The 27,540-nt window shown below is 47.9% G+C and overlaps 1 protein-coding gene across 4 annotated transcripts; it reads right to left on the reverse strand.

Annotated features, from left to right (window-relative positions):
* Positions 1-184: 184 nt before the first annotated feature.
* LOC108927866 (trafficking kinesin-binding protein 1-like) lies at positions 185-26,833 on the reverse strand. Of its 4 annotated transcripts, XM_018741469.1 has the most exons (18): positions 26,492-26,833; positions 21,006-21,211; positions 19,646-19,840; positions 14,520-14,662; positions 12,648-12,764; positions 12,424-12,524; positions 11,784-11,892; positions 11,592-11,670; positions 10,419-10,549; positions 10,144-10,218; positions 9,857-9,994; positions 9,481-9,557; positions 9,034-9,195; positions 8,543-8,811; positions 3,446-3,718; positions 2,111-2,213; positions 1,287-1,501; positions 185-1,205 (listed from the first exon to the last, which is right to left on the reverse strand). In XM_018741469.1, the coding sequence occupies exons 2-18, from the start codon at positions 21,064-21,066 to the stop codon at positions 805-807; spliced, it is 2,649 nt and encodes an 882-aa protein (XP_018596985.1). In that variant the 5' UTR covers positions 21,067-21,211; positions 26,492-26,833; the 3' UTR covers positions 185-804. The 4 variants fall into 4 exon arrangements, with proteins under 4 accessions (XP_018596985.1, XP_018596984.1, XP_018596983.1 ...); XM_018741468.1 differs by having other exon boundaries at positions 185-1,501; positions 14,520-14,596; XM_018741467.1 differs by having other exon boundaries at positions 185-1,501.
* Between the last annotated feature and the right edge of the window lie 707 nt (positions 26,834-27,540).

Raw genomic sequence — 27,540 nt, forward strand, 5'->3', positions numbered from 1 at the left:
TCATCAGTCATTTACCAGTGGGACTTTGCTTTAGCTGGGCTTTCTGCTGAGGAAACTGCTTGTGTAGAAATGAACTGCAGTGAAAGAGGAAAGTCTGAACAGCAGTCAATTTTTTAAATACTTTTTTATTCAACTGAATAAATTATTGCATTCTGATCCACTTAAGATATTTACACAAGCCGTCAACACGTCTTCTATGTGACCTGTGGTTAAAGGTCATTCAGATCAATGCACAACTACAGATATCAGTGATGATCATTTTGCTTAACATTTGTATGTTTCATGTTATTTCTTCGAAAAGCTGCCAAAACTCATGTTCAATTCATTTCATCCTGTCTTTGGGTTATAACAGTTAATATTTGCCTTGTTTAAACAAGATTGCAGAAAGAGCTTCACAATCTTGTGTTTATGAACCTATAAAACATCTACTGGGGCAGCTAACATTTGAAATGAATTTTTTAATCTTATTATCAGAAAGATAGTGAGTATTCAGGCATGCTCATGGGTAAACTGTACCCCGGAACAATCTTGGAAAACAATAGGGAAAAGTAAACAGCGGGATCGGACCTCCCCCCACCTGGTGCGCAGAGGAAGAGGTTGCACCTACAGGGCCACCTTTAGGGCCACTGCTATGTTTCCATCTTTTGTGCCTCTTTGAACTGGGTCCGTGTCCCTCTGCTGCACTGTTTCCATATTTGTTTGTGTGCTACTACTTGCACCCTAGGCCTGTGCAAGGTTTCAAACGCAGCAGGTGTGGCGTTGTGGCTCTACTGAATGCACAGGGTGAGGGGCACCCTCTGCACATTACCTGAGGCTCCTCTGTTTGGGCAGCTTGGAGTCCAGGAGAACCTCAGAGCTGGGGGGCCCCGGGCCCTTCATAGCCATGCTAGCGCCCACTAGAGCAGGGTAGCTGCGGTTGCGCTGCAGCTCTGTGCTCAGGGTGAATGGAGGCCCTGGACGGGTCAAGGCACCCAGAGTGGTCTCGGGCCTCGCCACACTGAAGCGCTTCAGCTTGTCCACCAGGTTCAGGTTGTAGATGCTGACGTCCGTCTGGCTCCCGCGGTCAGAGTGGTTCCTGGCCTCTGCTGCCACCTCGTTCAAGATGAAGCGGGCCGGTCGGGATGCCAGGAAGTTGTCGTACGGAAGGCCACAGCTCTGGAAGTTGAAGGCGGTGTCGGCTTCAGCACTGGCAGCAGGGGCCCGGCCTGGTGGAGAGCTGGGCAAGGTAAGTAGTGGGAGGTCCTGGATCCAAGAGGCAGAAAGCGGGGCTCCGTGGTTCACCTTACCCCTGGTTGGGGGGTTGTACACGGCTGCAGAGATCCCGTGCTCCCGGAGGAGATGCACCAGACCCAGTGAGGTGCTTGTGGTCTTGGTGGAGTCACGCAGGTTGGTGAAAGACTCGGCCAGGCTGAGGCGCCGAGGGGTGCAGGGCGTGGTTGTGGGTGTCAACTTGAGGCTGCTCATCACCACACAGGAAGCCGTAGAGCCGGCAGCATTAAGGCTGCAGGAGGCAGAGGGAGGAGCAACAGGGTCTGCTTTGCATAATCATTTTACAGCATTATACCTCAATGTGAAGCCAACACCGCTTCGGTTGCAGTTTCAACTCAACCAAGAGACTAGTAATGATAATAAGCTATACCATTACATGAGTAATAGTAATAACAGGGTTAGGATAAGAGTAAAAGGCTCATTTGTACCTCTTTCATTTCTATGTTGTTCCTTCTTAAAGTATTTACATACTATACACAGTGGCCTGGAATGGATTTCCACAGCAGGACCTGTTACAAGGAAACTAGTAACTGCCACCCCTCTGTTTATTGACTGTATATGATTCCATTGAGAAGTCTATGTATGACAGATACAGAGGGATGAAAATTGCTTCTTCCGATTTTTCCTAATGTACAATTAGACATCCAGATGCACACAGAAACACACACACGCACACACAACCAAAGCTGCTGCCCCCCAGCAGTCCAACACAAGATGTTTGACCTTAGAGCTGCAGATCTGGGTTCCGAAAAAGGGAAGGACAGCAGTGGTCTGAGCACAACCCACCTGGACCTGTGTCCTGCAGCATTGAGGCCATGGGGTGGACACTCCACATACTCACCTGGGGGTGACTCGGGTCAGCTCATCCGAAGGATGGAGGATGCGGCAGGTGGTGAAGGTGTACGTGGAGCTTGTGTGGGACATACACTTCCCAGGGTAAAACACTGTACGGGGCAGAGCACAGCAGAGACATCTGCATGTCACAGCAAACCTTGAAAAAACTACTAAAAGCAGAAACAACAAGTTTCCAAGCGTGACATGAATGTCCCCAAACACGTTAATAATTCTATGTTTGTCTCCTCAAGTATGAGCAATAAGAGCGAAAAGGTGCTGCATATGAAAGTATTAGTGGAACAAGAAAAGCTCCTGCAGCCCTTACAGTGTTTACCAGTTGGTTACATGCATTGCTCAATACTGAGTTCACTTTGTCAGAACTCTTCCCACAGCACAACGTCAGTGTACATGGACTAAACTGTCCGCTAAATGTTTCATTGCTGTGACACAAAAAGCTTTCAATAAGCACATCTCTCAACATTCCTCCACTCTTGTCTAACTTCTTTTCAAACTTTCTAGCAAAAGTTTATGATCGTCAAACCCACATGACCGAATGTCCCTCTTGGGTGCAATGAATGCTGGCAGCCTGGACGTACATGCAGAAAATTGCCAGGACTGGATCAAGCATCACGGGAGATTCTTTCCCAGGTGTACTGGGAAAGATGACATGAGGTGTTATGTGGAGAACTGGTGGCCAAATGTGGAAGAGTGATGGGGTTCACTGGCATTGACACATATCTATACATTCACAGTCCATGCGCTGCGTGTGTACATTTATAGGGAGTAGAGGCATTTTTGTGTTACAGGACTGGGACTGCAGTTTCTTTTGTGTGTTTCAGCATGATTCTGTGCAAAAAAGCAAAAATAGGGTATTGCAGCATATTGCAGCATTCCATTTAATTCATTCCCATAAGTATAGTACAGTCCAGACAGTATCATTCATGTTTTGTTAAGGAATTTTGGTTTATGTAAATAAAGTCTGACACTTGCAATGGCACGTGATGTGTGTATCTAGAGTTTCATGTCACCGCATTGCACTGTGAGAGATATCCCAAGGGATGTCCTTGCTGGGAGAGAACACTTGATAGTGTCACGGTGGAATAGGTCCACTCAGACATGCATAAAGTGCTCTGGCAGTTTTTGTGCATTCTGCATGTGACATTAACTGTGTGCCAAGTTGCGTGTTGGTAAAGAGAACTGCGTACACTTTTGAAAAAGTCAACTCAGTATTAAGCACTGCATTAAAACATTTAAAAAAAAAATGTAACGTATAACTGCAGGCTGGACAGTTTATCGCTGCTGCTGCTCCGTCCTCCTCTGCAGCACCTCTGCTTATGGTCACCTGGGGCTTCCGGCATGTGGATGTGACTGCTGAGGCTGCTGAAGGTCGAGCTACAGGAGACGTGACTTCCAGACTGGTGCTGGGCTGTGCTGGAACATGGAAAGCTCTGGAAGAAGAGGTCCTGTGGTTCGTCCTCTTCAAATTCAGAGAAGCGGTACACATCCTCCAGCTCCAGGGGACGGAAGCCCTTGGGCACCACGCCGGGGCGTGAGTCAAGGATGCCCCCCAGGTTGGGCTGTGCCAGCTGCTGCCAGTGGTGCAAGGTGAGCGAGCCTGACAAGGACAGATCGAGAGTCAAAACACATCCATGGGCATCTTGGATCCGTGAGCACTGCAGGTGGTGACAGAGCTCCAAACACGTGCGGGCGCGCGCGCGCGCGCGCACACACACACACACACACACACACACACAAGTGTATGGGTAGCAGTTAAAGCAACACAGAAACATGAAAGTTAATGACAGCTGTTTTTTTAAAGGCCTTTTACACCCATGAATCATAAATAATTGTCATAATAATCAACTGAAAACCTACAGCATGTGTACCAAAGACTCTGTGCGTATGTGAGTGATCAAACAGACTACAGATTAGATTATTCATTACATACTATCTTTAATATCTTAAACCTTTTATGACACAATAGGTTGCAGAAAGACTCATTAAGACGTTCATATACATAAATGAGTTATAATGGCATTCATAATTCAATAATTAAATTAATTTTTTACACTGCAACAAAGCGAGCTTTTCGCCAAGATGTTTTTTGTGTGTTACGTAAATCTGTGATTTGAAAAGAAAGGTCTGCTCTGTCCCAGAGGTCTCAGTGGCCCACAGATAAACCTCTCACATGTGTCAGTCTCTCTCATCATATCTAACAACTTAAGACCACAGACTAATTTCAATATTCATGATTATGCAGAAGAGCACAGTGGAGTCAACTTGTGAAGAACCTTCAAGGAGCCACACTTTGAATGGCACCGGCAGTTTCACACATTTCTGGGGTTACTGTTTAACTCTCTTAACAAGACTGGTTGACACAAATAAATAAAAGAACATAAATATTGCATTAATCCATCCATCCATTTTCTTTCCTGCTTGTCCTAGGTAGGGTTGCGGCGGAAACAGCGAGAGTAAAGAAGCCCAGCTGCCCCTGTTCTCTGCAACTTCCTCCAGCTCAGCCTGGGGGATCCCCAGCCGTTCCCAGGCCAACTGTGAGGTATAATCCCTCAGTGGGTCCCGGGCCGACCTTGGGGCCTCATTCCATTTGGCCGTGCCTGGTATACCTCCAAAGGGAGATGCCCAGGGGGCATCCTTATCAGATGGCCTAACCGCCTCAACTGGCTCCTCTCAATGTGGAGCAGTAGCGGCTCTACTCTGAGTTCCTCCCAGATGTCCGAACTCCTCACCCTGTCACGGAGAGTAAGTCCCAACACCCTGAGGAGAAAACTCATTTCAGCCGCTTGTATCCGCGATCTTATTCTTTCGGTTATTACCCAAAGTTCATGATCAATGGAGAGCTTTGCCTTATAGCTCAGCTCCCTCTTAACCACTACAGTCCGGTACAGCAACCGCATTATTGCTGCCGTTGCTCCAAGTCTACGGCCGATCTCACACTCATGAACAAGACCCCAAGATACTTAAACTGCTCCACCTGGGGCAAATTCTCTCCCCTTACCTGGAGGGGGGCATGCCAACTTTTACCGTGAGAGAACCATGGACTCAGATTTTGAGGTGCTGATCCTTATCCCAACCATGTCACACTCGGCTGCAAATCGTTCCAGTGCGTATTGAAGGCAGCCATGTAACGGTACCAAAAGGACAACATCATCCGCAAAAAGCAGAGACGTTACCTTCCGACTCTCACACAGAATGCCCTCCTGGCCTCGACTGCGCCTTGACATCCTGTCCATGAAGACCACAAACAGGAGTGGAGACAAGGCACAACCTTGGCGGAGTCCAACACCCACATTGAACGGGCTTGACTTAATGCTGAGTATGCAGACACAGCTTTCGCTCCATGTGTACAGAGACTGAATGGCCCACAGTAGTGACCCCAGTACCTCATACTCCCTAAGCACTTCCCACAGAATTTCCCAGGGAACATGGTCATAGGCCCTCTCCAAGTCCACAAAACACATGTAGACTGGATTAGTGAACTCCCATGCCCCTTCAATTATCTGTGAGAGGATAAAAAGCTGGTCCACTGTTCCACGGCCAGGATCGGGGCCTTGGCGGGGCAGAAGGGCTTGTGTGTGATCTAGGGATCTCCAGAGCTATGTTGTCTGGAGCAGTATACTCCTAGTAGGGTCTCCCAAGGCAAACAGGTCTGGAGTGAAGATCCAGACTAACAAGATCCAAAAACCTCCATGGAAAAAGTAAACAGGAGGACGTTTACCCTGCCTGGAATAGGGTCACTGGGACCTACCCCTGGAGCCAGGCCTGGGAGTAGTGTTCCCAGGCGAGCGCCTGGTGGCTAGGCAGCCCACGTAACCCGGCCAGGCTCAGCCTGAAAAGGCAACGTGGGAGGGCCACGTGGGCCCACCACCTGCAAGGTCCAACATGGGGGTTGGGTGTGATGTGTACCAGGCGGCAGGAGAGGGCGGGGTGGCGCATGGCATCGCGGCCCCTCACAACAGAAACTGGCTCTTAGAATGTGGAATGTAACCTCGCTTCGGGGGAAGGAGCCGGAACTGGTGCGGGAGGTTGAGAGATACCAACTAGATACAGTTGGGCTCACTTCCACTCACAGTGTTGGCTCTGGAACCAAACTCCTCGATAGGCAGTGGTCCCTCTCCTACTCAGGAGTTGCACAGGGTGAGAGGCACCGGGTGGGTGTGGTGATACTCACAAGCCCCTGGCTGGCTGGCTGCCATACAGTTGGAGTTTATCCCTGTGGACGAGAGGGTCACTTCAATGTGACTTAGGGTCGCAGAGAGGAAAACTTTGACTGTTGTGTGTGATTACGCACCAAACAGCAGTTCAGACTATTTGACCTTCTTGAAGAGGGTGGGTGGAGTTCTGGACAGGGCTCCACCTACAGACTCAATATTCCTGCTGGGGGACTTCAATGCTCACGTAGGCAATGACTGGGAAATCTGGTGGGGAGCGATTGGGAAGAATGGCTTGCCCAATCTGAACCGGAATGGTGAAATGTTACTGGACTTTTGTGCTAGTCATGGTTTGTCCATAACAAACACGATGTTCGAAAACAAGGAGGCTCATAAGTGCACTTGGTACCAGAGCTCCTTGGGCCAAAGGTCAATGATCGACTTTGTAGTCGTTTCATCCGACTTGATGCCACGTTCTGGACACTCCGGTGAAGAGAGGTGTTGAGCTGTCAACCGATCACCATCTGGTGGCGAGTTGGATCAGGCGGCAGGGAAAACTGATGGACAGACCCGGTAGGCCCAGGCGTTTAGTAAGGGTGTACTGGGAATGACTGTCGGAGGACACTGTCCGGAATGATTTTAACTCGCACCTCTGGAAGAACTTCTCCCATGTCCCGGAGGACGTAGGGGACATGGAGTCTGAATGGACCCTGTTCAAAACCTCCATTATGGAAGCAGCCAGGCACAGCTGTCGCCAAAAGCTTGTTGGTGCCAGCCAAGGTGGCAACCTGAGAATCTGCTGGTGGACACCGGTGGTGAGGGAAGTCGTCAAGCTGAAGAAGGAGGCCTTTAGGGCCTGGCTGGCTCTGAGGACTCCTGACTCAGCAGACAGGTACCGGCAGGCAAAAAAGGCAGCAGCGGCTGAAGTTGCAGAAGCAAAATCCAGAGCATGGGAGGAGTTTGGAGAGGCTACGGAAAATGACTATCGGTTGGCTTCAAAGAGGTTCTGGAGAACCATCCGGCAGCTCAGGAGAGGTCGGAGGAGCTATGCTCAGGCTGCGCTCAGCAAGAGTGGAGAAACTCTGACCTCTGATGAGGACATTGTTGGAAGGTGGAAGGAGCACTTTGAGGAACTCTTAAACCTGACAGATATGCCTCCCTTACAGGAGTCAGGGCCAGAGGCTTCTGGGCTGTCAGAGTCCATTTCCCTGGTGGAAGTCACTGAGGTAGTCGGTAAGCTCCACGGTGGCGAAGCACCGGGGGTAGATGAGATCTGCCCGGAACTGCTTAAGGCCCTGGATGTTGTAGGGCTGTCATGGCTGACCTGCCTCTGCAATGTTGCATGGACCTCAGGGACAGTGCCTTTGGACTGGCAAACTGGGGTGGTGGTCCCTATCTTTAAGAAAGGGAACCAGAGAGTGTGTGCCAACTATCGGGGTATTACACTTCGCAGCCTCCCTGGGAAAGTCTATTCCAGGGTGCTGAAGAGGAGGCTCCGGCCGACAGTTGGACCTCGGATTGAAGAGGAACAATGCAGATATTACATTAATATTTTAAGATAAATTCTGCAAGCAAAAATTATCCAAAATAATAATTCTCTTAAGTCAGAGGAGTGAGAATCTGAGTGCAGCTGAAGAGCTGCCTGGGTGTCAATGTCACAAGCGTGGAGGTAGCGGTGGTCAGAACTAAAGAGGTACAGAGAAACAACTGTGTGAAAATGTGGTGCTTTTCTTTGGGAATATATGGTAGAGTAAGCAAATGATAGGATTAGAGAAAAATTGGAAAAACATGATAAATTAGAACACTTTAGAAGTAAACAAATGAAATGAAAGGAAAGGTAAAAGTTGTGGAACTTTGCGAGTGAGATCTGATTGTCTCTATGAATGTCGACCCCATGGGGACTGTGAGCATCTCCCTACACATGCTGGTAAACACCTGGGAATGATGGCTCATCAGCACAGTGGCACAGCGAGTAGTGCTACTGTCTCACAGCCTCTGGGTGGTGTGAGAGGATGTGGGTTTAATCCCTGCTCAGTCTGTGTGGAGTTTGCATGTTCTCCCTGAGTCTGCATGGATTTCCTTCCACAGTCCAAGGACATGCTGTTCAGGTTCACCCATAGTGTGTGAGTGACACAGAGTGTGTTTCACTGATGTATGGATGAGTGACCCATTGTAAGTAGTGTATTTAGCAGCACCTTGGTGAATAAGGTGTATGGGCTGATAACACTACAGAGAGCTTGGGTCCCAAAGCGGGGGCCCACGGCGGTTACCTTCCAAGGGCTTGACAATCTGCAGTTTGTCTGGCAGGTAGGAGCGGCTGGAGAAAGACAGTCCTGACAAGTGCGTCCCTAGGGACATGATGGTGTCGGGAGCCCTCGGACAGCCCTTGTTGGAGACCGGCGAGTCCCTATCTTCCTTGGAGAAGCGACGCTCACTCAAGTAGTTCTCTCTCCGCAGTGACAGTCTCCGCAGTGCCACTTCCAGGTTGTGACTGTCAGGACTGCTAGGGGTCCTTGGTGTTTTATTGGAGCCCTCCACCCTAACGGCAGGACGGCCAGAGACAAACAAGCAGGAAAAAAAAACAAAAAATGCTTCACATGGATGAAATATTAAGACAATAGCAAAATTTGGCAGTACCAAAAAAAAAAAAGAGTTTTAAATTAACTAATGCTGTTTTAAAGCAAACAAAAGATGCAGAAGAAAGGCCTCCCTAGGCCCACTTGACCCCATGATGACCCTACTGCGGACATCGCCAGCGTACTGGGCAGAGTGTGCTGTTGTCGTGCTGCCGGGCAGCGGTGCTTTTGCAGGGAGGGATGCCCAGTTAGAGCCAGGGATGTTTCTGCCGGCAGCCGGCAGCACCACGGTGTGCTGCCTTGTCGGCTCCTCCATGTTCTTGACGGTCTCGACGACACGCCCGTCTCTGTTCAAAGAGGCACACGGAACCCGAGGCAGGGCCACAGGGTCATGTAGCACAGGTGTCTCAAATACTGTCTGGTACAATAACCACAAGAGTCCCACTTGTGTGTGACACCGAAAGCTCCATGTGGGCCCGTTTGCGTAACGGCCTTTCCTAAATGTGTGACAGAAATAGGGTCACGGCCTACTGAGCCATTGTCTCCAAGTGCCACGAAGACACTGAAAAGACGGAAAAGAAAGAAAGCCGTGTGTGCGAGAGCTGTCTCGGAAAGCTGAGTTTTGAACTCACTTGTGCTCCTCTGTTTCTGAGTCATCCATCAGCATCTCCTTCCTCATGGAGCCTTCGATCTCAGCTGCCAAGGAGTCCTGGAAACAGCGCGCACGCACACACGCACGCACGCACGCACACGCAGGTATTGCTCTTAACACAGTGAGTGTTCCTGCCCTAAACTGTTCCACAGGAGTCCTCGCTAAGACTGTACCACCCTTCCCATGAGTCTCGGGGCTGACGTCGACTGCTTTCCTGAATGTTCTGCCACTGCTTCCCAGCCCTAACCTAATGCTCTGTGTGCCGTGTACCAGAGGAGGGGCTGCCAGGAGATACTGCTGCATGGTTAAGGTATACAAGGGGACATGTGTTGGTTGTGAGTGATCGGGGTGCCCACCATGGGGAACAAGCCCATGGGGTGGAAGCGCCGAGATGTGCCGCTGGGCAGAGACTTGTTGCGCAGGTTCTTGAGCTCCTCCTGGGCCTCGTGGAGCATCTCTATGCATTCTGCATACTTGTCCCCCAGCTCCTGCAACTGCACACCAAAGGAAGGGGGACACAGAGGAGCAGGAGAGAAAAAGAGGGGAGGAAAGTGGTCGGGCACTGGTTCCAAGAGGTATCTGGGCCTGCACCTAGCAGGCCAGCAGGACGGCTCCAATGCAGGAGAAAAGGAGAGATGCCCACCTCGGCCGTGAGCTGGTGCTGCGCTTCTTTGGCTGCCATCAGGTGCTGGGTGAGCTCTTCATTTTCAACCGCAAACTGCGAGCAGAAAGAGAAGAGCACAGCAAAGGCTGCATTGCATCACTGAAACATCCCAGCAAGGAAGGCAGTCACATAAAAGGAGTACAAAGAGGCTTTGGTGCATTACATTTTGAATGCTTTAAGAGCAGTTGACACCCACTGAGCCACTGCGCTCAAGCAAAGTGCCAGCTGGCAGCCAATGGAGCAGTGATACGCACAGATCTGGCCTTTTTCTGCAGCTCCACGATCTGCGAGAGGAGCTGAGTGATCTCCTCTTGCTGGCGGGATGCATCTTCACTCTTCTTGGCCAGTTCCTCCGCGATGGAGGTGATCTGAAGGTTGGACTCCCCTTCAGGCCAAGGTTGTGGCCAGAAGCAGAGGGAAAGGGCAGTTCACCAGCCGCCACATGCTTTCACTTGGTACAGTCAATAAGTTCAGCTTGGTGTTCGGTCCCATTTAAAGGTCACGTCTAACATACACTCACTGTTTGTTACATTTCTTACAGTAAGCATTTATTACTTCTTTCTTTCTAGTAAGAATTGCTCATAGATGGGTCAGTAATTGTAACCAGCCTGATACACAACGCAGTGTAAGCTGTGTTGGACAAAGGACAGAGGTGTCTGAAATAAGATTTAATAATACCAATCAGACTGAGGTCTCATTTCTTTTCTATTCCTTTCATTTGTCTAACTAATAGTCTCTACTGGTATTGGTAGAACACAATCAATGTACTGAAAGGACACATAAAAGAAAAACACTTGCAGTGTGGCTGTCAGCATTGCGGGCAGTTCAGAAGATTAAACAGCAGAGACAGCTGCCAGTGTAATGGTTAGTGCTACTGCCTTTACACCCAAAGGTCACAGGCTTGATTCCAGTTCAAAAAAGAAAAAAAAAACTGCTCCAATAAAATTACAGGATGATTTGGAAAAGAGCGCCACTGTGTGGTAAAGCGATCTTCAAATTCAAATGCCAGCAGTTAACGTTTTACCCTGCAATGTGGGGGAAAAATCGACAGACAGTGAAAAGGGAATATAAAGAGACTCCAAACACACCGAACTCAGAATCGTGTGTGATGGGGGCACGACCAAAGACTGTGCTGTCTGTGGGGGGGGGTCCTATGTTACTCTTCCACTGGGGGTCACACTCACAAAAGGCTACAAGTTATTTCTTCCTTTCACGATCACTTTTCTCCAAACCCACTTAAACCGATACACTGCTTCACCCTAAACCGACAGAGTGAAATGGGTAAGTACCTTGCTTAAGGCTACTACAGCAGGAGCTGGTGTTCGAACCTGGGACCTTTAATAGCAGTGTATCAGCTGTAACTACCCGCTGCCACGGTAGCGAACCTCAGTGCTTCTCCTGTGACAGACAGCGCTGCTCTCACTCACTGAGCTCCCGCACACAGTCGTTCACCAGCTTGTGCTCTTTCTCTTCGTACGATGTGGTCTCATTCTTGAGATGGGAGGCCTGCAGGGACAGGTCAGTGAAGTGAGTGCAAGCAAAGCACAGCACAGCACAGGCCTTTGAGGGCAAACACACCAAGTAGTGCTGCAAACCCAGCGTACAACTTCACCTCTGACCTCGCATCTCAGGAGGATGTTCTCCTTTTCAAGGTCCTGCAGTTTCTTCTGCAGGGAGTCCACAGGGAAACAGCTGGGCTCTGAGCATGTGGATCTGTTCCGCCGCAGCCTACGGAAACAAGAGGGCACGGAAAACGGAGCTGGAGACACTGAGGCCTCAGAAGGTCTGCTGCTCTGGAGCAGCGGGGAAAAGACCTAACTTGGGCACCGCGGTCCAAGAGAAGGTGCCACGGTGCAGCTGAAGGAAGCCTGAGCCATGGTGAACTATGAGGACTCTCCTCAAGCACTGCCAAGGGCAAGAGCGCGCTAAGGTGGTGCAATGCCTGATGGCACCGAGCTTGGAAGAGGAACTCTGTTCAAAGTATCCTGTACAAGTGCGAGAGTAACAGAAAGTAATGGGGAGCTCATATGGTGGGACTTCTCATCCTTTTGGAGACTTCTGGCACTTTGTGGAGGGCAAAGACAGAGCTGGAGGCCCACAGAGGAGATGGTCAGGTCATGGTCAGGGGAACGTCTGACACAACGGAAGCTGAAGAAAAAGCTGCTACAGAAATAGCTGGGAGAGCATATAGATGGAGCAGAGCAGACATGGAATGTGAGCGCGCCACAAAGAAGTGGCACAAAGGTGTCGAGAGCTCACGGGCTGGAGCTGGACGAGTCCCCGTCGCTGTCCTCAGCGGCACTCGTGTAGAAGCGCAGCAGCTCGTCCTTCATGGCAAGTTCGTGGTGCAGCTGGAAAACCTGAGGAAGAGGACAGGGGAGCAGTTAAAGATAGCGCCTGGTTAAAGGCAGCCACTGGCCGCGGCGCTCGGCTCCTCCTCTCCTCCTCTCCCGTCGGCAGAGGCAGGCTGGGGCAGGGCGCACCTCCTCCTGGACACGGCCCACTTGCTCCTGTAGATACTCGTTGTGCTCGACGAGGCTCCGGTTTCTCTTCAGCAGCGACTGTCCGATACGGGCAGCCAGCTCCAGGTCCTGCTCCCTCTGCAGGATGCACAGGCCGCTGTCAGAGTCACACACTTATTGATCAGAGGTGTTGATCGGACACTCTCCTCGGACTGACTGTCAGCGTGGCCCTGAGTGCATCCGGCTCAATTCAACTCCTGTCGCACTCAAATCACATAGCCTGGTGACATATTTCATTTTGTGCTCCTGCAGTTCCAGTAAACACTACACTGTAACTATACTGTGTGTAGTAACGCATGGCACAGTCAATAAGTTCTAAGACTGGCCACTGCGTAATGCTGCTGTGCCACACGTGCCAACAACCGACCTGGCAACAGCAGTTTTATGGACACGTACTTGTAGGATACATTTATTTGCGTGTCTGTGTATATATTTCACGCAGAAAGACCCCAGTGTCTTTACACCACAAGGCTGCTGCTGCACTTCACCATAGGTAATTCACATCAGCTGGGAGTCATAAATGGAACTAATCCATGATGCGATGACAACAAAAATAAATGGGGCGGAATTATTATTACTTTAAATCCCCGAGTGACACACAGTCTACAGTACGTGACATGGATTTCGGAGCACCCTGACAAAAATGCAAACAAATAAACAAAAAAAACAAACAACAATGGGAGCACAACAGATTACTTAGCCCTATATGCGGAATTACACAAGGGAAATGCGTGTCGGGATTTAGCAAACAAATAGACTTACATGGAGACGATGAACTGCAGCAGCGATCCTCCAACACGGATATAACGCACAATATCCATTAATTATTTGCCAATAACAACCTAAAACATATAACATATACCTAATTCAAATAAAGAAATTAAGGATTTACACTTTTCCTGGTTGGGAGATATAAAAGTACAGTGAAAGTAATCACAAAATAAATATTATATAAATGTACATTGTATTACTTATGTTTTTTGCTAAAGTCTATTGTGTACTTTCTGCATCATATGACACCAATGGACATAGGTAAGAATTTATTACTTTAACATACTTAGGCACTCCGGTGGACAGCAGGTAGTGTAGTGGTTAGAGTTGCTGCCCTTGGACCCAAAGGTCGCAAGTTCGATCTCCCTCTCTGGCAGTAGTACCCTTGAGCAAGGTACTTACCCTAAATTGCTCCAATAAAAGTTACCTAGCTTTATAAACGGATAAGTGATTGTAAGCATGTAATAATTGCAACCTTAACATTGTAAGTCGCTTTGGAGAAAAGTGTCAGCTAAATGAGTAAATGTAGGCATGTCGGGTTTGGGGTGTGACCACATGAGAGGGGACACAGTGTGGACTTAAAGTGCACTGTTAAAATAAAAAGTGTATGATTAAAATGCATAGGAGAAAGAAATAGTGCAACAAGCATATAAAAAACATGAAGCAAGAGCAACAAGAGAATCAGCACTGGTCTGAGCTGTGTGGGGTGCCACCTTCAGTCCTCTATCAGGTCATGAAATACTGTGCTTACACCTGCAGTCAATAATCCCTGAGATGGGCCTGGCCACAACATTTTAGGTGTTTTAATTCCTCTGGCATCTCTGGGTACATAGAGTACGTAATATAGTATTTCACATAAAATCACATGCAAAAAAAAAAAGGTGAGACACAAAGTGAAGAGCACGTGAGTCGTACAGCAAGCATCTGAAAAGTGGACTGAAATAGCCTTTAGGGAGGCAGCACCGCTCTGGGGCCTCCGGGCTGCGAGGGGGTCCGACGCACACAGAACCCAGACTGGGTTCAGCGCCCAGCTGTGAGACAGCGGTCTGAGCGCAACCTCACCTCTTCAAGGAGACGAGTGACAGCGTCTATGTCACTGTAGGTCTTGGTCATCTGGCCCACTCGCTCAGCGCAGAGCACTGCAAGGGAGGAGCCACGTGGGTGAGACTGCAGACAGAGGGAGTGGGGGGGCTCAGGGTGTCTGTCTACGGGAACAGGGAACAGTGCAGGCAAAACAAGTGAAATAAGACGTGACTGATGGCAGGACACTTGAGGAGCTCGTGGACTGTGTCCATTGCAGAATTACTTCTTATGCTTGTTATCCTGAGTGCAGGGAGAACCACTCTATCACCAGGACATTATCATAACTACATCACATGCAAAAGAACTACACTTACACATCATACATCTTTTTTTTTTTTTTTTTTAAAAGTTTGGCATATCATTAAGTGGCCTTTTCACTTGTGTAGCATGTGGGAAGACAGAACGCAGTACATGGACACACCTGGACTGAAAACTGAAAAGAATCAACATGTTCATTATACTCTATGTACTGTATGCAACACATACACAGTATATAGTACATGTGTGACAGTACACTTGAGCTTCCCTCAGTCTTCCAGCAGTGGAAGAAACCCAGGTAGTTGTTCATAGCAAAGTCAATAAAATGCAACTTGTGTTACATACAGAAACACACAGAGTCCTCAGGGCCTCATCAACTCTTACTGTTTTCTGGACACAACTCATTTTTCTCCAGTTCATTAATGTTGAACAACATTAAACGCATCTTTTTGGCTGAATAACAGCCGGTGTAATTTGAAAAAACAAAAGAAAAATGGCCAAATATGTCACATGTGCAGACAGTCTGATGTGGGGAACACGCAGCGTGTGACAGCGGCAGCATGTGCACTATTGGCTCCACATCCAGCCTGCCAATCAATAAGCACATCAACATTCACCATGAAACAGCATCGATCACTAGAAATTTTGTTTAACAACAGTTTTACAGTTGAAAAACATATCTGCTTTAGACGGTATTATGCAATAGACAGAGAAAAAATGGAATTCATAAAGCACATGGAACTAAGTCTCTGAGTCTAAATAAAAAGTGTCTCATTACAACAGCTGACGACCCTGTGCGTGGAAATGTTCTCTAACCTAAACATACCTAATAAAGAGGTCCACAGGGGCACAGAGACAGTGTGGCTTCACCCTCCTCACAGCACCAGTGGATCCTGGGCCCATCAGCCTCCACAAAACCGTGCATCTGCCATGTCCCTCAGCACAGACGGCTTTCTGCCATGTGGAGTCCAGTGCACAGACGCGTGTGCAGTGCTTACCAGTGGGTATCGTTTGCCCGTAGTCATGTCTGCTGTACTGGCCTTGTGCTTCCCACACAGCAATGGAAAGGATGGGGGGGGCATTCCAGCATGCATCCCGCCACATGACTGGATAGAATCTCATTTCATTTTGATGGAGAAAGTATTGGGAACCAATCATAGGTGTGGGCTGCGTGACCCATCGTTTCGTAACCATCCTCTCTGAGGACGCAGCATGTCCACCTCTAAATCGGGCTGCCAGCGAAATGGCTTCTAACTCAGCTTGGAAACAGAGTACAAAGAGATTCTCATCACTTTTACTGCACACTTTCTTTGCTGGAGTTTAAGGACTGAGGTTTGCTCAGTTTCTGGGCTACAGAATGAAGCAAATCAAAGCTGAAACAGGAAACAGTTTCACTTTTGCATATAACGGTACAACTGCTTTGGTCATCGTGGGAGTCATCAGGAATCCATGTCCCTACCGTGACATTTCAATTCATTAATTTATTCATTCATTTTTCTCAGGTAGCCACTGTAGTCAGACAATTTTTCTTGCTAACAAGTTCTACTTATGTGGACAGCATGATCACTTGTTAAAAACAAATTCATATTGCAGCACCCCCCAGCTGTACTACAGGGGGTGCAGATTCAGGCTTCTGAACACTCACGCTTTATCAAACATACATATGTTCTTAGTGACAGGCTTGACAGAGGCACAACATCTGGTAGGAGAGAGAGCCCTGAACACCAATGAGTACCTCCAGACCACTCTGAGCCTCACCACTCCCCATAATGGTTAGAGGACACTCATCAGACTCCCCAGAATCCACCAGTGACAAACACAGCACCAGCAACAGGACAACCAATGAGAGCAGAGAGAACACTGAGCATGCACTGAGGACTACGTGGAGGCAAGGACTAACACTAACGGCATGGACTTACATTTATTTACATAAGCCCCCCTCAGCACTGTTACGATATAAAATGACAAAACTATAACTGTTTTGTGCTCATAACTGTGGGACAAAGCATTACACAGGCAAAGCTTTCAGTACTAGGGTGTCACAGATTTCAGGGCTTTGTCTTCACATCTAACTAAGCAACTTTTCTGACGACGAGACGTGTTGTTTTTTTCCCTGGACTGAAAAAGCAAGAGAGGGACCAGAGAACATCGCCCACAGCAAAGCACTCCAGAATACAGGCTCACTGGAATCAGGTAGCCACCATGCTCACTGTACCTTCTGTTTGTTTCTGGACTCAAGGATGGGGGGAGAGGTCCACTTGGTTTAAACTCTTTTTTTGCATTAATCATTAACCTAGCTTAGCCTGCTGGGCTTGAACATCTCCTTCTGCAACTGGATCTTAGACTTCCTGACTGGGAGACCTGTCAGTCAGTCCAGATTAGGTGCAGCATCTCCAACACCCCCACACTGAGTACTGGGACCCCCCAGGACTGTGTGTTCAGTCCACTGCTGTTCACTCTGCTGACTCATGACTGTGCAGCAGTGCACAGCTTGAACCCCATCAAGTTTGCTGGCGACATGACTATGGCGGGTCTCATCAGCAAGAACGACAAGTCAGCTAACAGAGAGGAGGTGCAGCGGCTAATGGACTGGTGCAGAGCCAACAACCTGTCACTGAAAGTGGACAAAACAACTAAAGATTGTTGACATCAGGGGAGCACGGAACGACCACTCTCCACTTAACATCGACAGCTCCTCCATGGAGATCATCAAGAGCACCTAATTTCTAGGTGTTCACCTGGCAGAGAACCTCACCTGGTCCCTCAACATCAGCTCCAGAGCCAAGAAAGCCCAGTAGCATCTCTACTTTCTGCGAAAGTTGAGGAAAGTCCATCTCCCACCGCTCATCCTCACCACATTCTACAGAGAGACTATCGAGAGCATCCTTAGCAGCTGTATCACTGCCTGGTTTGGTAACTGCACCATTTCGGATCTCAAGATCCTGCAGCGGATAGTGAGGACAGCTGAGGAGATCATTGGGGTCTCTCTGCTCCCATCACAGATATTTACATCACACGCTGCATCCGCAAAGCCACCTGCATTGCGGATGACCCCACGCACCCCTCACATCAACTCTTCACCATCCTGCCGTCTGGCAAAAGGTACCGAAGCATTCGGGCCTCATGATCAAAGTGTGTAACAGTTTCTTCCCCTAAGCCATCAGACTCCTCAATACCCAGGAAATGAACTAATACAAACCCACACACATGCACACACAATGTGTACAACCGCTTGTCTTGAGAAGGGTAGCGATGAACCAGAGCCTAACCTGGGAAAACAGGGAGCAAGGCTAGAGGGGGAGGGAATGGGACGCCAGTCCGCCACAAGGCACCCCAAGCAGAACTTGAGCCCCAGACCTTGCACAGAGCAGGCCCTGGCCAAATCAGCTGCGCTGCGCCACCCCCCCCAACACACTCACACACCACACACACACACAATCCCTTTGCAATTTCTTTGCACTGTTTTTTTTCTGCTAAAAAGTGTGTTTATATTCATTGTTTTTATTATTATATTGTAATATCTTCTGTTTTTACTGTACTGTTTAGTAATTGGGGGGTACGGTGGTGCAGTGGGTTGGACCAGGTCCTGCTTTCCAGTGGGTCTGGGGTTCGAGTCCCGCTTGGGGTGCCTTGCGACGGACTGGCGTCCTGTCCTAGGTGTATCCCCTCCCCCTCTGGCCTTACGCCCTGAGTTGCCGGGTAGGCTCCGGTTCCCCGCGACCCCGTATGGGACAAGCGGTTCCGAAAATGTGTGTGTGTGTGTGTGTGTGTGTGTGTGTTTAGTAATTACTGTACTGTATTGTGCTTTGTCTAGTTTTATGTAGCACCATGGTCCTGGATGAACATTATTTTGTTTCACTGTGTACTATACCAGCTGTATATGGTTGGAATAACAACAAAACCACTTTGACTTTACCACAAGGTTCTGCAAATGCTTTGGAAGCCCAGACAAGAAGAGGAACAAGGTGAAACCCATACACTGCACATCTAAGGTTATATTATTAAGGAAAGTTCAGTACGGCACAACATGGACTGAAACTACATGTTTCATTTAACAAGGGTTTTTATCAAATCTTTTAATAGGTACAGCAAATAGCTGTACATTAACAGTACCCCCAGTGTGTATGTCAGGTACCGGTAATATCAGAATTCACCATGTTTGTTCACCAAGGCAACATCAAGCATTATAATTAATGGAGATGTGGACCTATGTGCACCTATAACGGTTCCATATGGACATACAACAGTACTGTGCAAAAGTTTTAGGCACTTGGGGAAAAAGTTGTAAAGTGAGAAGGCTTTGAAAAATAATGCTTTTAATTAATACACTTCGTATGAAGCTTAGTAACCATCCATCGTCAACAACAGTTTGGCGCGACAGGCTTGACCGGGTCCCGCTCCCTGGTGGAACTGGGGTTCGAATCCTGCTTGGGGCGCCTTGCAATGGACTGGCGTCCCATCCTGGGTGTGTCCCCCCCGTCCAGCCTTGTGCCCTGTGATGCTGGGTTAGGCTCCGGTTCGCAGCAACTCCACTCAGGATAAGTGGGTTCAGACAGTGTGTGTGTGTGTGTGTGTGTGTGTGTGTACGTTCTTTCTTTAACGACATACAAAACGCTTACTGTAATACTGTAACTTTTTGCAAAAGGAATGCTTGGAAATCTAAAATATGCTCTTTCCCATTGACATTAATGCAGAAAACATTAAATAACCGTCTAAAACAAATATTTTTGTGAAACATTTAAGTGCCCTAAAACTTTTGCACAGTACTGTACCATAGACTGTCGTGCAGGGAAACAATCAAGGTGCCCACTGCAGCTGCGAGAGACGAGGCAGCCTAGGGGACTCACAGAAGTACTTCAGAGTCTCTTCTATCTGCTCCGTGCTGAGGTCCACGCTCACGTCGGTCGACACGAGCGGAGTGTGGAGCCAGTCATCATGGTCGTAGCCATAGACGGTGTCGGCCCGCAGCCGATAGTGGGGCAGCTGCTCCTCCAGCAGACTGATGATCTCCACTTCGGGAAGATCCGTGCTGTTACACACATCTGAGCAACACAGAAAGCAAGGTGGACATCAGCAACAGTGAAGAGGGGACAGGGTGTCTGCACTGTCGCACAGAGCCACGTCTCACAGCTATAAATGTGTGGTAGTATCTCCCTGAGCAAGGAGGTACCACCATTACCGGGGGTTTCGGGGTAAAACACCACTGGTACCACACGGCTCCCTGCACTTTCCTCCCTCCCCCCCCCCCCCCCCCATCTCCTGATGGTGTCGCTCCAACATAGCTCCTGCAGGTGGTACTGTACCTGCACGTGCCACAAACACCTTGCCGGAGGAAACTCGGTGGTGTAAATTAAGCCCGTACGACCTCTTGGCTTTTAACGTAGCCAGCGGAAAGGTATGTTTACATCACACCATGATCATAAAAGCATCTACAGAAACTGGCTTCGCTGCTAAACACATGTGAGCTTGAGGTGCACAGATGTGGGACGAGTAGTGCCTGCTGGTAACTAGCAATTTAATATGTACAGTGCTGCTGGAAAGTATGTGAACCCCTTGTGCCCCTTAGTTTTCCCTTGAAATGGTTATTTAATGAGAATCGGTGCTTCTCATGTGATATAATAGGTGTGTAAAGACCAATTCCATGTGTTGCTTTAGAGGAAAGAAGAAACACACAAATAGTGCAGGTGTAAAAATAAGTGAATTGAATAAGTATAAAAAATAAATGAAGTAAAGTAAAAAATAAGTGAACCAAGTTGCTTTGGTTAAACCAAGGAGGTAAATAGAATCAGGTGTGTAAATCATAATCATTTATTAATTTTCTAAAAAAATAATAACATAGTGAAGTTTATTTTAATATTTTATACAAAAATAACAACCATTCCTGTAGGGCTCATATACTTTCAAGCAGCACTGATGTGTGACAGAGTAAAGCGCTGAGGCTTGCAGCAGGACTGGGAAGAGCAGGAATGGGAACAGGAGGAGGAGGCTGGACCACACACGTTACTTTGACTTTCCAGCCTTTTGGTTCTCAATACTTTGTTTCATGCTCCAAAGCTGCTCAATATGCTACTTCACTCCTAACTCATGACTGTAATACCCGGCTTATGCTGTGAACACTTCCAATCCACAGCCCACCTGCTCAGGGAACAAAGCTGCTTGGCCATGCAACACGAGTTGAGGTCACGTGCCGAGGCTGTATGTACCCACCTGTGATGGTCCCCGCATCTCTGTAGACGGTGTGCTGAGGCGCCGCCTCAGACGCCGGCATCTCACTCACATACTGCTCCTCGTGGGCAGGCGCCAGCTGCAGGGCTGCTGAGGACAGGGGCCGAGGGATGGTGACGTCCAGCTTGGCAGCTATTCACGGGGAGCCCATGAGCAGGGCCAGCGGCAGCACCAGCGCCAGGTGGGCTCTTGTCAGTGCAGCCAGGTGGGGAGAGATGACGGGATCATAGACAGGTGTGAAGGAGCGACAGGAGACAGACTGCAGTGAAGCTATCGTCCCCCGGAGTCCCAGCGCTCCGACCGCACTGTCCAGTGAGCCAGTGGACCACTGAGTCCCTGGGCAGGAATCGTGCACCTCCAAAGGCTCGTGTGAAAGTGTGTCTGTCGCAGATGTAACCACCTAACAACACATAATGTGTGTGCGTGTGTGTGTTTTAGGATGCAGCCACATGGCATCATGGTCTTCGTCAGGGTGACTGAACTCTGCAGATGGAACCACACCTTAAATTGCGCATAAATTATACTTCATCTTGTCAGTTAACGATGTTACCAACAGCATAGCACTTCATCCGATTTTGTCATGTGACTCATGTCCCGTGTTTTAAATAGAATGAATAATAATAATAATAATAATAATAATAATAATAATAGTGGCTCAGTGGAGCATGAGATAACACAGTGGGTCCCTGCACTGCTACAGTGTGCTCTGCTGCCTCACAGTCTGAGCTAGTCCATCATTAAATTTCCATTATCACACCTCATTTTCTGGCATCACAGTTCTGCCACCATCAACTCGCCTCACCTGCAGTAAAACATGGTCAAACCGTCATCCTTCAGCTTTCCATGCAGATTACACTACTGACCTGCATCTTCTGCAGCTCAACACAGTAAACGTAGATGTTTTTTCATTCAGAGGTTTTACAAATAATCTTAGACTCCTGATGACTCATCGATGGAGCTGCTGTCTTACCTGAGACAGCAACAACAGAAGTCAAACAACAAAATAAAACAAAAGAAACAAAACTAGTGGTGTGGTGCCCTGTCACTATCCATTCATCTTTCGGGTGTATGAGAATCTACCAAGGCTGTGTGGGATTCATCTGGAATCCCAGCATTCCCATCAGATCCTGATGCACTTTATGAACACAACTTCATGAATGTGTCACATTCACACCTTGGAAGGAAAAGACAAGAGCGGAGCCAATGAGCAAGTGGTGGAGTTGTAAGCGGACACAAAGGAGAGCAAGAGCTGCGATGACCTGTGACTGCCAGTGGTATGTCCTCAGTATGCCTGCACTGGCCCCCACCGCAGCGTGCGAACACACACACACGCGCGCGCCACTGCGGGGAAACAAAGAGGACAGCTTAGAGCAGCACACCAGCCTCGAGTTAATGCTCGACCATGAGATTACACAACACGTGGTGCAAGAACATGGAAATATGATTGAGTTCAGTAGCCATTGCTGTGAAAGCTTTTGAGGTGTAATTGGGACAGGACGCCTTGGCTGACCTGGCAGCTGCAGTGCAACACTTTTACTCTTTATTGCTGCAGCTCTGATTGCATGCTGTTTACCCCAGACTAACTTTCAGAACAGGATGAACAGCAGTGTGGTGCACATGAGCTCTTGGACATGTACATCTTTTCATTTGACAGAAGCTTCTCTGCACTACTGATCAAGTATCTCACTAAAGGCCAAGCTTCCAGTGTGACCTTAAATTATAACTCCCAAGGACCAATTCCATGGCCCTAACCCTACCTCTAACCTCAACGAACCCTAATAATAATCCCACTCCGTAATCATGACCCTACTGCTTACCATCGTCCTAACCCTAATGCTAACCGTCAACTACCAGGCCACAGATTATTTGTTTCAAATGATGTGATATAAACCATGTTTTTTGAAATCAGAGTTCTACTCACATAGATAGAATGTCCAGGTGTGCCACTTCTGTAAAAGAATAACTCCCAACACTGACATTTACATCACAATACACCAACAGTATTACATTAGGCTGGTTTTGTCTGGGGAATGGTGGTGCAGTGGGTTCAGCTGGTGTCCACTGTGTGTCGGGTCTGGGGTTTGAGCCCTGCTTGGGGTGCCTTGCAACAGACTGGTGCCCCATCCTGGGTGTGTCCCCTTCGGCCTTGCGCCCTGTGTTGACGGATTAGGCTTCAGCTCATCACGACCCCGCTCGGGACAAGCGGTTCTTGACGATGGATGGATGGATGGTTTTGTATGAGGGGCAGCACAGTGGTGCAGTGGATAGTACTGCAATCTGAGAGCACCTTTGCTGTTTGGGGACAGCTTTAAATCCAGCTCAGACTGGGTACAGTTTGCATGTTCTCCTATCTACTTGTGCTTCCTCCAGATGCTCTGACATCCAGGTCAAGTGGCTAGGAGATGCTAAATTGCTCATAGCGTGTGACTGTGTGTGTGTACCCCGTAATAGACTGGCATCCTGACCTGGGTGTATGCCTCCTGGCCTAGTGCCCAGTGATTCTGGGACAGACTCCAGTCTGCCGTAACCCTGACAAGGATAAGTGGTTATTGAAAGTAAGCAAGTGGTATTGTGTGATGTGTGTCATACACTGATGCTTGAAAGTTTGTGAATCCTTTAGAATTTTCTCTATTTCTGCATAAATATGACCTAAAGCATGATCAGCTTTTCACACAAGTCCTAAATCTAGATAAAGAGAACCCAATTAAACAAAGGAGACAAAAAAATATACTTGTTCACTTATTTATTGAGGAAAATTATCCAAAGTTACAGATCTGTGTGTGGCAAAATGGCACAAACCTCTACGATTATCAGTTTTATCTGAAAAGGAAATTAGAGTCAAGAGTTTCAATTAATGAGATGACAATCAAGTATGAGTGGGGGAGACCCTACCTTATTTAAAGAAAAGAAAACTGGGGCTTCACTGTTAAAATCTGATCTTCACAATACTGGTTTGTGGAAGTGTGTCATAAAGGAGATTTCTAAGGACCTCAGTCTGAGGCTCAGAAAAAGAGTTGCTGATGCTCACTAGACTAGAAAAGGTTACAAAATCATTTCTAAAGAATTTGGCCTCCACCAGTCCAATCAGGCAGATCATGGACAAATGGAGGAAATTTACCACCATTATTACCCTCACCAGGAGTGGTCGACCAACAAAGATCACACCAAGAGCAATGTCACAAAGAAACCCAGGCTAACGTCTAAGGAACTAAAGGCCACACTTGCCTTGGCTAATGTCAGTATTCATAAGCCCACCATCAGGAGAACACTGAACAACAATGGTGTGGATGGCAGGGTTGCAAGGAGACAGCCACTACTCTCCAAAAAAAACATTGCTTCCAGTCTACAGTCTGCTAAAGACCACATGGACAGGACAGAAGGCTACTGGAAGAATGTTCTGTAGATGGATGAGACCAAAATAGAAATTTTTGGCTTAAATGAGAAGCATTATGTTTGGCAAAAGGCAAATTCTCCATTTCAGCATAAGAACCTTATCCCATCTCTGAAACATGGCGGTGACAGTATCATGGTTGGGCCTGCTTTGCTGCCTTTGGACCAGGATCGCTTGTCATCATTCATAAAGCTATGAATTCTGAACTGTACCAGCAAATTCTACAGGAAAATGTCAGGGTATCCTGAACTGAAATGCAGCAAGACAACAACCCTAAATACACAAGTCGTTCTACTAAAGAATGGTTAAAGCAGAATAAAGTTAATGTTTTGGAATGGCTGAGTCAAAGTCCTGACCTTAATAGAAATGTGAGGAAGGACTTGAAGACGACAGTTCATGTGAGGAAGCCCACCAACATCCCTGAATTGAAGCTGTTCTGTAATGAGGAACGGGCTAAAATTCCTCCAAGCTGATGAGCAGGACTGATTAAGAGTTACCAGAAATGTTTAGCTGCAGTTATAGCTGCACAAGGGGTTACACCACTTACTGAAAGCAAAGCTTCACTACTTTTGCCACACACAAATCTGTAACACTGGATAATTTTCCTCAATAAATAAATGGACAAGTATAATGTTTTGTCTCATTTGTTTAGTTGGGTTCTCTTTAGCTAGTTTTAGGTCTTGCATGAAAATCTGATCATGTTTTAGGTCATATTTATGCAGATATAGAGAAAATTCTAAAGGGTTCACAAACTTTCAAGCATATGAGATCTTAGAGCCTCTGGCAAAGTAGCAGCCCATGCTGCCCCAGGGTGTGGAAGTGTGACATAACTTCTGTGCTCAGCACTTTCCCAGATGCCCCAGAAACACCTGACAAAAAGCAGACCATCAGCACCAACACTCAAAACCTGTGGAAAGTGACTTAACACTAGATTAGCAACACGCCCCTTGGTCACAGTACATAATCGCTGCTGAGATTTCTGTCCCACCACAGAAGAACAATGGAGAAGGTGGTCAAGCGCTTGAGAATATGTGGCTGACATTCAGGTGAGACTAGTCCAGTAAGAGCTGAGAGTGAGACAGACACCTGGGCTACACTGTGCCACAGACAGAAGTGCATGGACAACTCAACAAGTGTGTGTACGCATGTGTGTGTGTGTGTGTGTGTGTGTGTGTGTGTGCGCGCACATGTGTCCATGCAGTTCTCCATCATGTCCTGACCATCAAGGCTTCAGTCATGGCAAATCCTGCTGTGACCCCAGAAGTGTCCCTAAAGAACTGAGAGCTCCGTGGTCCCAGTGCTCACTTTCTGTGTGTCCCACCACACCCTGAGCGTTCTCAGTCTGGCGACTCCTCTCAGTTCCCTCCACGCCTCTAATACATCCTGTACACACCTCTCTGTCTTGTACTGTGTGCTGCAGCAGCCAAGTGAGTTTCCCTCTGGGATTACCAGTGGCGTTCATTCATTCATTCATTAATTCATTCATTACCACGGAATCCCCAGCACAGGGTTATAAAACACGATACACCTTACTTGTACATGCCTCCACGCACAGACGTGCTGGTACTGTACCACGAGCTCATATGACAGAACGCGTCCATGATTGGAACCGCAGCGGGATCAGAGTGACTGAAGAACCGGAAGCGAAGCGTAGCGTTTTAAACGATCGGCGGCGGTGGCAGCATAACAAAGTAGAAGGGAGGGAAAAGTTACAGCGAAAAGGTGCCGGTGGTGAGCAGGACAGAAAGTCACATGGGTGTGTGATAAAGCGGCCCCACCTTGAACAAAAGCACACACACACACACACCCTCGCGTTTCCAAACCAACGACAGAGACAGATAAAATACTACACCGCAGGCAAGTGTCATTCGTATGTGAATAAATTACATTTTATGAAATATACTGCATTCACTTCTCCGTGTTACGTGTAAACAAGAAGATGTGTATTATTATTATTATTATTATTATTATTATTATTATTATACTATTAACGCACACACGTCACCTGCTCTTCCTCAGCAGCTGTGTGTGTCATTCAAGCCAAGGTGACATTAAGCAGTGAAACACTCAGTATTACCTTACACCGGCCGCAGGAGACGCGCTGAACCGTTCAGTGTCCGTGTCCGTACCGCAGATGGACGTGTCAGAGAAATTATGATGCGCTCTCGTCACACGCGAGGCCGTGGAGCGCACAGCGCATCCTCATGGTCGTCATCGTCATCTCCATCCCCGCATCCGCCTCCGTGTCCCCGCTCCTCCCTTCGCTTCGCAACAGCGCCGCTGCTCGCCGTGTGACGTCATCACCTGCGGTGTACCGGTGCCGTGTCGGACACACAGTGAGTGTTTTTCGCTCTTCGCTCTGCAGTGCCGGCACCTTCGTCAGGGTTACCGAGACTGTGACATAATCAGCTGTACTGCGATATACTCACTTGTACAGCACAGAAACTAATGGAACGACCCGCGGTGCTGGGGAGTGTCCTGTTTTTTTGGGGGCGGGAAAAGGAGGTGATTGTAAATAGCTGAGAATTGTGGGTAAAATGCGAATTAAGTGTTTAAACGCTTTGGGGACTCACAGGGGAATATAATGGGATGAGTGTCTGGTGGGTAGCGAGAAGGGAAGCTTGAGAAGAGCTGAACAAGCTGAAAAGGTCGCCTTCAGAGACGAGCGCCCCCCCCGTTATTCTTTTCTTTTCTTTTCTTTTCTTTCTCTCTTCACTCCTCCTCTCTCCTCCCTCCCGTTCTCTTATGGATTAGGATGGATTACCAGCCAAAGGTGTCTTCCACTGTCTCGACAGGAATAAATTTCTCCATTCATCATTTCCGGTAATTTAAAGAACCATGTGGAGTTATCAAGCTGCAGGCAGCCCCTTGTTCGCGACTTTAAGTATCTGATGTTTCTGATTAATATGAACATGTTTTTGAGGAAATATGTTAAATAATACTCTAAATGAAATGTAAAATGTCTTGGATTGCAGTCCACAGGAGCTCTGACTGTGTGGGGTATTTTCACTGTATTCTGGTCCTTATGGAAACAATGAATAGTTTTCTTTAGGCACTCTAAAAAGACAAACAAATAGATCAATGCATACATACTGTATATACCCACATCCTGTACATGTATATGTC

The sequence above is a fragment of the Scleropages formosus genome, chromosome 23 (assembly GCF_900964775.1).
Source record: "Scleropages formosus chromosome 23, fSclFor1.1, whole genome shotgun sequence".
NCBI classification, from domain to species: Eukaryota; Metazoa; Chordata; class Actinopteri; order Osteoglossiformes; family Osteoglossidae; genus Scleropages; species Scleropages formosus.

Bases quoted from the DNA above. Each gene is read 5' to 3' on its own strand.
- LOC108927866 (XM_018741467.1), bottom strand. From the start codon at position 21,066: ATGCCGGCGTCTGAGGCGGCGCCTCAGCACACCGTCTACAGAGATGCG. The intron at 11,671-11,783 runs GTCAGAGGTGAA...CTGTCCCTGCAG, and splicing joins ACATCCTCCTGAGATGCGAG to GCCTCCCATCTCAAGAATGA. The intron at 8,812-9,033 runs GTACGCTGGCGA...TCCTGCCGTTAG, and splicing joins ACAACAGCACACTCTGCCCA to GGTGGAGGGCTCCAATAAAA.